Source organism: Monopterus albus, unplaced genomic scaffold, assembly GCF_001952655.1.
Source record: "Monopterus albus unplaced genomic scaffold, M_albus_1.0 scaffold256.1, whole genome shotgun sequence".
NCBI classification, from domain to species: Eukaryota; Metazoa; Chordata; class Actinopteri; order Synbranchiformes; family Synbranchidae; genus Monopterus; species Monopterus albus.
Window position 1 is genome coordinate 615 of NW_018128136.1, and position 12,623 is coordinate 13,237.

Below are 12,623 nucleotides of genomic sequence, written 5' to 3' on the forward strand. Positions count from 1 at the left end.
TGCGGAACCATCCACACAATAAAATCTAATGAACAGGAGAGCATAGTGTGGATGCTTTACAGCATCCACACAACTAGCATTTAAAAGATGCTACCTTGGAGTCAGAAAAACTGGAACTAATATTTTCTAACATTTTATCAACTAAACAATCTGCTAAAGTACTGGGGATACGTAGCTGTTGATCAAAAACAGGCCAAAATGCTGGAACAATCTATATCAAAACCTCAGAAGACTTCACCTTGGCTTCTACTAAAAACTGAACACGTTATCAATTAATGCAGACCTTCCAAATAGACAGGAAATGGTCACAGGGCAGAATTAGATCACAGAAATATATGACTTGGCATTATGAGACAGGAACCATGACACATCCTGATTCCTCAGTTCATTTGTACAGCCTCATGAGAAACCTCTCCCTCCTTTACAAAGCACAGTAGGTCAGATGTCATGTATTTTGAAACAGTGACCTGAGGGTTTACTTCACTGGCGTCTCCTGACGATCTATCAGAGAGGTCGGTGTTTGAGGACCACGCAGCTGATCAATGAGCAGCACACTTCCTGCAGCACAGGAATATACTTAATGTTCCTGAGGACATAGTTAAAATGTTATTCAGGCTGGTGTGAGTGGCAGAGGTGGCGCTGCAGGAGGTCAGGTCTCATCTCCACACCCACCGATCAATACACTCCCCTCTCTCTCTCACACAGACATACCTCTATCTTTGTGAAGACAGACACTGACACAATGCATTCCCTAGCCCTGTACATTAACACTTAACCATCAGAACTAAATGCCTAACACCTAACCTAAACCTAATTCTAACCTGAACCCTAAAACCAAGTCTTAATCCTCAAAAAGGTGTCTCAGGAAGTGAGCACCAGCCAAAATGTCTTCAGTCTATAGCAAAAAAATATACACTTTTTTTTGTCCTCACTATGTAGCAAGTACAACAACAACACACACTGAGTGAACGAGAGCGTGCGTACATGGCGTTGGACTTCATCCGAGACTGAGGAGCCCTCATTAGTGTGATTTCCTCTAAGGATCTTCATTAGATAGAGGACATACAGATGTCCAGCACGGCCCCTTATCTGCTTCTCTTTCTCATAGGTGGACACATGAACACAGTGCATGGCGTGCTGACCAACTAGGTTCAGTTTTTGATATTGATTCAGCTCCTTCAACACATGTCGAGCCAAATGTTTCTCGTCTCCTCTCCACTGCCGCTGGACTTCACCGACACCCGGTGAGAGGCTCAAACTCGTTTTCTGATTTGTATTGATTTCTCTGATCATTTTGGAGGCTGTCCACACAAACACAGAGAGACATGGAGACACACGCACACAAGCACTGGGGGATGGATGAGTTTCTTCCACCTCAGGAGGCCCGGGCCCAGAGGTCCTGAACAGAGACAGCTCTCTGAAGCTGATGGAGGGAGAGAGAGCAGGAGACGGTGGAGGCTGCAGAAGGAGCTGGTTCAGACAGGGAGAGGAAAGACAGGGTTGAAAGATGAGGAGAGAGATGACGACTGCGAGTACAAAAAGGAGAAACCTGCAACAGATGAAGGGAGAGGAGAGATGAGGAGGGGGCTGAGCCCATGGCTTTGCACACGGCTCTGTAATGCACATGACCTTTTAACAGCCGCTCTCCCAGTCGCTCCCTGCTCCGCCTTCATGCACCACGCTGTCATAGGTTTCATTTTTCAGGCTAAACCATGTGTTTTTCCTCTGCCCGTCCTCCCCATCTCCATCTGCCTGGCACACAGGGCTGTCCCCTACTAGTCAAGCCGTTAGTCAAGAGACCTGTCAGTCGACTGAGACGCTTCTAGTCGAGCCTTTGTTTTTATTTTATTATCTTGTCAGTGTGCATTACAATAGAGGCAGCCCCACCAGGTAGTTTGTCGTCTTTTTCTCCTCATTTAGATGTGCTGAGCAGTAATTTGCTCAAGGATGTACATTAAGGTCAGACCTATTTAGCAAATCATATAACGAGGAGAAAAGGGCAACAAAACCCACTAGGATGAGCCACATAAAGGTGAGGTTTGTACTTTATTAGAAGTGTTTTCAAACATCGTGGTCTACTTTTACAAAAGACTGTCTCGATGGTTTTGCAAAGTCTAATGTTATGTGAGCCTGCTTTGTTTACCCATCACTGTCAAAGTGAAACACACAGCTGTTTACTGCCACATGCATCCATCTGAACGGGACTAGGAAGCTGACAAACTGTGCAGGGAAAACATTTCAGCGAGGAATTATAAATAAGAGGAATCGTTCGCAGTGCAACGTGTGCTGTGGTTAACTGACGGGAGAAGCTTAAACTTGTTGGTAAACTTGGTTAAAACCATGTCTCAGAAGGAAAAACTACCTATAAGAGCATTGTTTCAATAGAAATACAAGTGTGCTGCCTGTCTCATTATTCTGACAAATCCATACGGCATCAGAGGGACAGCTCTGGTCGGCTGTTTTGGGGACAAGGTCAGAGAGGTCAGATTGAGATGGTTTGGACATGTGCAGAGGAGGGATAGTGGTTATATTGGTAGAAGGATGTTGGAGATGGAGCTGCCAGGCAAGAGGTCAAGAGGAAGGCCAAAGAGGAGATATATGGATGTGCTAAAAGAGGACATGAAGTTAATTGGGGTGAGAGTAGAAGATGCTGAGGATAAAGTTAGGTGGAAACAGATGATTCGCTGTGGCGACCCCTAACAGGAACAGCTGAAAGAAGAAGAAGAAGATTAGAAGCAAAACACTACAAAATGCAATGGAAACAAAGTTAGGGAATAAATCATGATGTTCATGTGATTTAAAGGTTAATACATACTGATATATTCTTGCATACATGTAGGTGGTGTGAACTCATAGTTTGTTAATTGATTTTCTGTTAATTGATTTTGATAATTAAGTTTGGTAAGTATTAATGGTAATTGGTAATGGTAATTTAAATTCTTGTTATTAAGTGGTGTTTATTATTACGGTAGGATGTAAGGGAATCTTTGTTTTTTCATGTATTAGTTACCCCCTAATGTTATGATTAACCAATGAAAGCTTGCTACACATGATGTTTATACTTTTCCACAATTATGTCTGCTCAAACGCTCTTAGTTGCATTGAATCAGCTTACACATATGGCATACATATAGAGGTCACTGCAACGAAGAACCTTCTTACACGCTGTAACCCTTTTTGTGTTTTTAGTTCATTTTTCCCTGAAGTACTCAGCTCTGTAGTTTACCCTTGAGGGAGTGGCTTTGGTGGGGGGCCTCTCACCTCTCGAAACGCTAGGTGGCTGCATCTGGGGACAAAAGGACATTGATTTAGGTTGACACGATTTTGGTCGTGTCGAAAGGGGGAATTGTTAGGTATTTTTAGTCAGATAGATATTGGATAGATACTTTATGTTATTGTTATTATGACGTGCATAACTGTAGCCATAGCCATAATATTTTCTTATGTTTAATGTTAGGACATGTCACTAGAGGTCATGTGAGAATGTTTTAGCTACACACCACATAACCAACAGACAATCACACATTGATTTCCATCTTGTTTTGGCTATTGCTCTGGGCAGCTGCAAAGCTGTCCCTGGGACACGCCACGGCTTGGCATCTCCTGTGTAGGATGGGGTTTGCCCGAAGTGATATATGTATAGGCCTGTTATGGTTCAGGGTCTTTCATCTTTCAGCTGCCTGCGTGCATGTTGGAGGTGCAAGATACCTGAGCATGTAATGTTAATTTTTATATTGTTCATTGAATAAATCAGCACTGTTTTGAAGTTACTTGGACTGCTTCGTCTCTCAGAGTTAGCATGGTAAAAAGAACCGATTGCAACACCAGCAATGCCTATCTGTTGCATGTTAGCAGTGCATGACATTTGTGCACCGCAGAAAGAGTAAAAAACACATAAAAAAGAAGAAAAAGCTGGCATTCGAGAGTGGAACGCTCAAACATGTCTGCCCCGGAGGGCACCATGTTGTTAATCATTTGAAATGATCAGCTGTAAGGGTTTTTATGTGTTGGTCTTTGGTTCTTGTTACCATTGATAACTCTGAGAGACGAGACAGTCCAAGTAACTTCAAAACAGTGCTGATTTATTCCATGAACACAGGTAAAAATTAACATTACACCCTCAGGTATCTTGCACCTCCAACATGCACGCAGGCAGCTGAAAGATGAAAGACCCTGAACCCACCAGGCCTATACGTTATATCCCCTCGGTTGGACTAGCCCCATACTACACAGAAACGTCAACCGAGACGTCTCTGTTACCAGCTTTGCAGCTGGTCATAGCAGTAGTCAAAACATGAAGCAAATCAGCGTGTGAATGTGTGTGTCTGTTGATTAAGTGGTGTGTAACTAAAAACATTCTCACGACCTCTAGTAACATGTCGTGACTTAAACATAAGAACATATTATGGCTAAGGCTACAGTTATACACGTCCTAATAATAATATTAAACACCCTGTCTGCTGACAGTCATCAACTTTTCTCTCTAGTTATCCTTGACCAGATGTACCCTGTAGAAACTCATAAGCATGACTAAGCATTTAACAGTCTAACTAGACATCCTATCTCCACTAAACATTTCTAATACATAAAGTATCTACCCAATTTCTATCTGACTAAAAATACCTAACATGTGAGAACATGTCATGTGAACTGTGTAGGAACTGAAACCATTTTATACATTGAGCCTGAATTCCAGGAGCTACAACGTATGTGTTGCTCAGTGGTTCATTTAGAAGTAAGCAGACACTGGCAACTGAAGTTTTGTTAGGTTGTAAAATTAATCCATCAGAGAGAGCATAAAAACACCAGGTGTGGCCAAGTTTGGTCCATTTTTCAAAGGAAAGTGTGCACTGGCTCAGGGACACCAAAAAGTCCAGAAGACCAGAAAACAACTGTGGAGAAGGATCTTTCCCCAGTGTCAACTTTAAACCAGGGAACACCCTGCAGCATAGACTGGTCCACCCAAAGGACAAAACACCCAGACATAAACAGAGTGATGTGGTGTATGCAATTAAGTGTAGTCAGGAGTGTAACGACTTGTACATTGGTGAAACTAAGCAGCCGCTTCACAAACGAATGGCCCAACACAGTGAAGTCCAGATCCTCTCCAGAGAACATTGCTGGTTTGAGAGAGGAGTCAAGGAAGCCATTTTTGTCCAAATAGAACACCCCTCACTAAATAGGGGTGGTGGACTAAGACACAACTTGTCATCCATCTACAATCCTGTTTTGAGCTCTCTACCCAAACATGCCCACCAGGACAATAGGCGTTGGTCGACAGGGGAGGATTCAAGGACAGGTAACGACTCTCACCAATACTGGGCTATAATGACTCAGTCGTTAAGGGACATTGTTGGCCTTCAAAGGACTGAAACACCACCAAGGGGGATAAATATCTCCAGCTCAACACCAGTCAGTCAGAACTGATGAAGCCTCTTCGATGAGAGGTGAACCATCTTCGACCTAAAAACCTATCTAAGTTTTTTCAGCTTACTATGACCTGGATGACTGAGAATCTGCAAGTAGCTTGATAGTTGAAATGCAATAACTGATTTATTGCTCCACCAATTGCAAAATGTCTAATGCTAGTTGGCTGGCTTTTTAACACAATATGATCAGTAATAGAGCTGGACACTTGGCAGGAATGAGCCAGGAACCTTTGTGGCAGGGCCTGGGAAGTTGGAGGGTCAGTACTCCTTTTGAAAATACAAGTTAAATCTCAACTCCTGAACATGAAGCCCTAGGGCTTCCTGAACATCTCCGTGTGTTTGGGAGTGTGCGACAGTCGTCAGTAATCAGCTGGTCATAAAGTGTTTGAGGACTAGTTATGCATGAAGTATCATCATAGATGAACACCTATGATTTAAAAGAGACTTTCACACAGAGGAGCTCATTAGTCTAGAACGTGATCCCCATTGACATCACAGCCTTGCGTCATTGAAAATGTCCTGGCAAATTACTTTTTGAAACGAGTGGGAACTCTGATTTTAGATATCGGTGTGTGTATGTCACAGAACTTTTTACAGCACAACAAAGATAACACAAGTCTCAGTGATGCTAATGACTTATGTGATGCTAGTTTAGACATTTACTGTAAAAATAATACACATGTGGCACCAACACAGTTATCACAGTAAATGTATTCAGACCCCTTCACTTCCTGCACATTTTATTGTGTTGTGGATCCAGTTTGGATACAATTGTTTTTACCCGTCATTATAAACTTATTCAACCATGATGACAAACTGTAAAAGTGTTTGGAGAGATGCCAGAGAGCAACTTCCAGCTTTGACACCTCAGCAAGGAAACCAGTTCGAGTGACAATGTGAGGTTTGACTTCAGATTTGAAGGGTTTGACAGAGTCTGACAGTCTCTGACAGGTTTAATGACATCAGGCAGGTCAGAAGGTGTATGCCCAAATGGAGCGCGCTATGTCCTTAGAAACACCGTAAAATCTGATCTGATAGGGAGCAAATAGAGAGATGCTAAAATTGATGTAATGTGGTCAAATTTTCTGGATCTCACTAAAACTTAAGCTACAGCACCTGAACCACCCAAATACTGTAACAACAAAGCCACAGTTCAGACTCCAGTGTCGCGCCCAAATGTAAAGGCCTCAAACGTAGTTATGAATTAGTGCACAGGAGGCCTGAACTGTGGCAGCGCTAATCACAGGCTGTAAGATATGGTGATAGTCTGTGCTGAGAGAAGCAGAGACTCGACGTGAGCAGCTACACTTAGAAATTCATGGTGGGGAAGTTGTGCTGATAAACTCAGCGGATTTTACAGAGTTCAGCTGGACGGTGGCTGTGAAGAACAGTCAGTGACCATTAGATGAGGAAAACACGTGTTTACAGGAATCCAAAGCTGCTTCATGACAGTCGAGGAGTTTTGTTATGAGCTGGAAAACAAAGAGAATCAGAAGTTGTTCTGCAGGGTGTGTTTGTTTTAATGAACGTTTTACCACATCCTCCAAGAACAAATTCATGATTCACAGAGTACATGATTTGTTAAGGTGTTGGAAAGTGACTTGCTCTGATGAGCTTTTACAGATGTGGGTTCAACTGGATGATGTTAGTTTTTATTTATACAGCAGTTTTCAAAATACACAATGGCTCACAAAGACAGAAACCACAAACAACACAGGCAACACTGCGTCATCACACTTTAATGGTGTGTGATTTAGACCACAGTGGCTTCACTTTCAACAGATGTAAAGCTAACAGCAAAGTAGTAAAATGTGAAAAAATAAGAATCAGCAATAAAGATAATCGAATAACTGAGAATGTCTTGATACATGAGATCTGCAGCTAAACACAAGCATCAAGTTTGTGAGAGGGAAGGTGGAAGTGTTGAAGCAAATGTAGCTGGTGAGGGCTTCGTCCTCTATTTGTTGCACAGCTGGACTTTGATGACAGGTTTGTAACTGTCAGACATGGTGGCTATGATGTTGACCACATCACTTGTATAGGTGAGAGCATGATTTCTGGCTTCCCCTCGGACAAACCCTTTCTCTTCATTGTAATACATCTCACTGTAAAGATCATAGTCACATTTTTTATTCTTGTTAAAGACGCCCACTGCGAACCAGTTGGAGTACAGGTTAAAGTCGTATGGGTTAGAGAACATCACAGCCACTTTTCTACTGCACCGTTTTGTGGATTTATTCTGGAGGTCGTATGTGAAGACGCCAACAGATCCACAGGCCGTGTTAGGGGTCTTGGTGAACAGGGCCCCACCAGATTTGGAAGGGCCGATAGTGGCAGGCAGAGGTTTGTTATAGTTTCCGCTGTAGGTGTACACCCTGGTCACAAACAGGAGAAAGCAACAGAGATCAGATCGTCTTTTAATAGTTCCAGTATTTTAAGTAAAATAATGGTTTTGTTGCTATGTAAACTCCCCAGGGTCAGCTCCATTCCTGTTCACATAGATAGATAGATAGATAGATAGATAGATAGATAGATAGATAGATAGATAGATAGATAGATAGATAGATACTTTATTGATCCTGAGGGGAATTCAAAAAATCTAGTACAGAGGCTACAGGATGCGTTTATCCTGACTAGACAGAGGGGGCGCTGTAGTGCAGCTACATAAAAACAACAAATACCTTCCAACAACTCTTCAGACAGTAACTGAAAACCCACTGCCACAGTGTAGCAGGCGGCTGTGGCTTAGACCAGTGCACTTTGGAGTGTGAAGGGATGACTGAGCAAATAGTGTGAAAGCACATTAAAGAGCCCACGGTGCTTTTCCTTCATTTCTGACTTATCTACATTGTTAGATGTGACCTAAAGCTCAAAAAATGAGGTTATCATATGTTCTAGTATTTCTATGCAGAAGCAAAATTGTTTATACATGTCTCACAAAATCTTGTTCGCGACACTTTTTTTCAATGTCAAGTCTTACATGATAGTTTAAGGAATTCCTTGAATGGTCATAATGGTAAATAGACTGTATTTATATAGCGCATTTTTCCACAGTGTGTTGCACTGGCCAAAGCGCTTTACAGGAGATGATACACCATTCACACACCGATGATGACAGGTTGTCACACAACGGCACTAGTCAAGCCACCGGGAGCTATTCAGGATTCAGTGTCTTGCTCAGGGACACTTAGACACGTGGGGGGGGGGGGTAACGACCCATGATATTATTGTCGGTTCATTGGCACATATACTGCTGTTTACCTATCTATGGAGAAGACATTCATATTAATTAATGCTGTTATGGTTCATTGTGCTGTCCACTTGTGACAACACCAGCATTAGGAGTTGTGCACGTTCACGAACTATCCTCTTGTTTTCAGGAGGAGGCTCTCCTTGTGATATTGGGTTTTATTGTTCTGAAATAATTACAGACTATTTGGAGTTATGAGAGGTGCCACACTAAGAGGTACCCAAGATTAAACATTAAATAGCTGGAAACAAGCAAAATGAGCAGCCATGGGGACTTTAACTGTACTGGATTGCATAGAAAAGCTCTATACAAGCAGTCCATTTACTATGTTAAAACTCACCTGGGGTTACACAGCACGTAGTCAGAGCACTCGTTCTGAATCTTAATCTTACATTGGCGGTATATCAGAGATGCAGAGTCATCTGCATCATCAGAATCATCAGATGTAGCAGTAAAATCAGCAGCTGCATCAGCAACTGCACCAGCAACATCGGCAACTGCACCAGCAGAATTGGCAGCAGCAGAATCGGCAACTGCACCAGCAACCTCGGCAACTGCACCAGCAACCTCGGCAACTGCACCAGCAACGTCGGCAAATGCACGCAGAATCGGCAACTGATGCACCAGAATCGGCAACTGCACCAGCAACCTCGGCAACTGCACCAGCAACCTCGGCAACTGCACCAGCAGCATCGGCAGCTGAACCAGTACAAATGGAACCTGCACACTGTGCAACAGCTGAAATTATATTCCCAGCCATCACGTCTTCATTCTGTTTGGGGAGATGGACTGTGGAAGGGTCAGTTGTTCTGTAGCCACTAACATTTCAGGTGTAAGCAGACACACAGGGCAGTGCTTTTTTAAGGTAATGATTTGTTGATAGATTAACTCGCTGTGGCAGTTTCAGTTTGTACATTAACTAAACCTAAAACTGAAGGTGTTTTCAGGGACAGCAGCCGTTTCCTCTGTGCTGTGGCTTCTTGTAAAGCATTCAGTATGCACGGGGTGGACTCTGTCCTCTCAGAGAGACTCCTCCTTTTCTTGATGGTCTTTTTCTGAGTCTTTTCCCACTTAATCTTAATTTTCATTGTCCAGTTAAAATGTTCAGTTTGCTTATTTGTTTTCCATCACTGCTAAAGGCTGTTCAACAGGTAACCGTTAGATTGATTTGATTTATTTATTCTTTCCAGCATGTAAAGACAGTTGATATGTCAACACACATAATTTCACACATATCCAACAAATGCTAATCCAATATCAATTTGCTTATACCTAGTACATGCTTGAACGGAGTAGGAAGAAGTCAGACTTATCCAGTCCTACCCCATGACATCATCTTACCATCATTGGTTTGCAAGCAGTATCTCTACATAGATTATTATGTTCTACACCACACAAGTAATATACTAAAGAATTATAACAAAGTGTTAACATTCGTACATAATTACATTCTTAAATAATTCTCTTCTACACCACACAAGTAATATACTAAAGAATTATTACAAAGTGTTAACATGTTCCAAAAGCTCTTCTGAGGAGGACTAAAGAGGCCATAGTACAATCTAAACAATAGTAACTTACTGTGTACTGTTGCACAGTAATCCAGTGATACCAACTAAAGTAGCCATACATCAATAGTCAAGCCCCTTGCTAACTAAGACTGGAACAAATTATCTGCCTAACTCAACCCTAGTCTTCATAGGTATTTAATCACAAAAACCAGTGGGACCCGAGAGCATCTGCTATACAGCCGCTCCCAGAAACCCAGACATGAACCTGATCATATAGCTCTGCTCACTTTCACATGGACATAAACAGCACAAACACCCTAAACAGAATTTACGGGATCAACCTACTAGGCAGGAAGAGACTCCAAATTTAGGCTAAACCTAATTTAGGAACCACTGGATTACACTAGTTGACTGTATATAAAGCAGTTAAAACTAGCACCACCTACAACAGGTAGCAATAATACTCTTTACAAAAGTGGGAATTTCAATGGACTTTTACTTGTAATGGGGTATTTTTACATTGTTCCAAGTTGTGAACATTTCCTGCTTCTTCCACTACTGTTAATCAGCAGAAAGTTGGCCCAGTTTGTGGAAAAGTAACTGTCAAATCTTCATTTCTATCTTAACATGGTGGTTTAAAGTTGTTTCAAATCTAAGTGCAAATCCAGAAAGCGCTCAAAAGGTTAAACAGATGTTTAGTTTACCCTCATATGTTCCACAAAATAATAGGATCTGCCAGTATGACACAATACAGCTCAACAGCCTCCAAGTGATTAGTTAAACCTATACCAGAACATTATAATCTGGCCATATTTATTGCAGGACTGCTGGATTCAATTAGCTAAGTGTACCTAATAAACTGGAAATTAGTGGCTCCCGACAAGCTAGTAAAACATACCTGGGGCTAAAGGATTTCATCGACTGTTTCCCAGACACGAACTGATGCTCAACTTCAGCACAAACAATAATGCTGGTGGACACCTGTGCAGTGAACTTTTAACAGCACCACAAACCCCAACCAACTACAGCCTGCTTCACTGAGATGGAACAACCAAGAAATTGAAAAGGTTTTTTGGCCCGTTTCATTAAGCAGGATTTACCAAGTAGGCTGCAAAACTTAATTTAGAATGGAATCGAGTCATTACTGTGCAAAACCATGCCAACACTTCAGTAATCCTGTTTCTTGTTACTAGTAAATTAGCAGTGCAAGTTTCTGGAATACCTAGCAGTCTGGCTTTACTGTGGGTCTTAATCCACTTTGTTAGAATACCTGTATTGTGTATAAACCCAGGGTAGCCGTTTGTCTTCCAGTTCCATGCTAAGCTAACAGGTTACTAGCTATAGCTTTAAACAAATAGCCAGACATGAGCAGAACTGGGTCTTGTCTGACTCTCAGCAAGAAGGTGCACTTCCTGAAATCCTTTAAAGAAGCAACATACAGCATGGAGGGAAAAAACATGAAACAGACACATTTGGTTGGAATAAATTTATTTGATCTGTCTGTAAACAAGGTGATAAATCAATTTATGGCATTTCTTGGTTTATGCATGTGAAATCTGATGCCTTAAAGATAACTGTATCCCAGATATAGAGAAAAAAAAAAAGTGGCAAAGAAAGGAAATGAACAAATGCAGCAAACAGGACTTGAAATGGGTTTCTGTGTCTGTGAGAGTACACATCTCCCACAAGGCCTAAACAGTGGAGCTAAAACTAAAACAAAAGTGCCAATGAAACGACTTAAGTGGACAGTGGGTAAAATCCATCTTACAGTAGCAACAGATCTCTACATTATGGCACAGGATACACAAGTTCTGTAGTGAAGTTTCAACAAGACACCCAGAAGCATCTTTGTTCCAACCAATCCCAACTCCCATTATTTCTACTTTTGAAAGTCCCCCCCCACCCCTTTTTATTTTAAAGTTGGACATTACAGTCAGCAGTACTGAGCATGGACAGAACGTGTGATACCCCAGAGCTCGGTTGACTAGAACAGAAGGCAATTTATTCCACAGTTTTGTAGTTGTCAACACAGCATGGTTAATGCTAGATGTGTAGAGGGAGGCTGGGTTAGATTTCAGAACAGATGGTAGTTTTAGGTTAGTCTCCTTCCTCGTGACAGTCACACTAATAAATACGAGGTTCCAGTGGCAGAACAGTCGTGGATAAACAGCTTCCTGAGGGACGCTCCTGTGTGTCCTTACCAGCCACTGTTAGGGTGATTTTCATTTTTAGATAGAAATGAATAATTAGTTAGGGTTTTTATTATATAGCATACATAAGTTTATATACTTTAATCTCACAGTTGTGTTTATGTTTATGTAGTTACATATCTATATATCACCCTATGTGTTCACTGAATCACTGGTCAGTATTTACTGTGTTAGCCAACTGGAGCACTGTTTAAAATCAAGGGGACTAGTTCACTAAAACACT

At 41.8% G+C, this 12,623-nt stretch overlaps 1 protein-coding gene and 1 long non-coding RNA gene across 3 annotated transcripts in view; both read right to left on the bottom strand.

Moving 5' to 3' along the window:
- Nucleotides 1-7,386: 7,386 nt before the first annotated feature.
- On the bottom strand, nt 7,387-9,170 carry LOC109972422 (DELTA-sagatoxin-Srs1a-like). The gene is made up of 3 exons (XM_020621249.1): nt 9,162-9,170; nt 9,020-9,066; nt 7,387-7,804 (listed from the first exon to the last, which is right to left on the bottom strand). Exons 1-3 carry the CDS (start codon nt 9,168-9,170, stop codon nt 7,387-7,389), a joined length of 474 nt encoding a protein of 157 aa, XP_020476905.1.
- Nucleotides 9,171-9,293: 123 nt separating this feature from the next.
- Nucleotides 9,294-12,623, bottom strand: part of LOC109972421 (uncharacterized) — a 20,093-nt gene continuing 16,763 nt past the window's right edge. The window contains exon 4 of one of the 2 annotated variants that reach the window (XR_002276683.1): nt 9,294-9,451. This is a non-coding gene — a long non-coding RNA (uncharacterized LOC109972421). Of the gene's footprint in view, nt 9,452-11,661; nt 12,398-12,623 lie in introns of those variants that run through there. The other variant, XR_002276682.1, reaches the window with a different exon arrangement.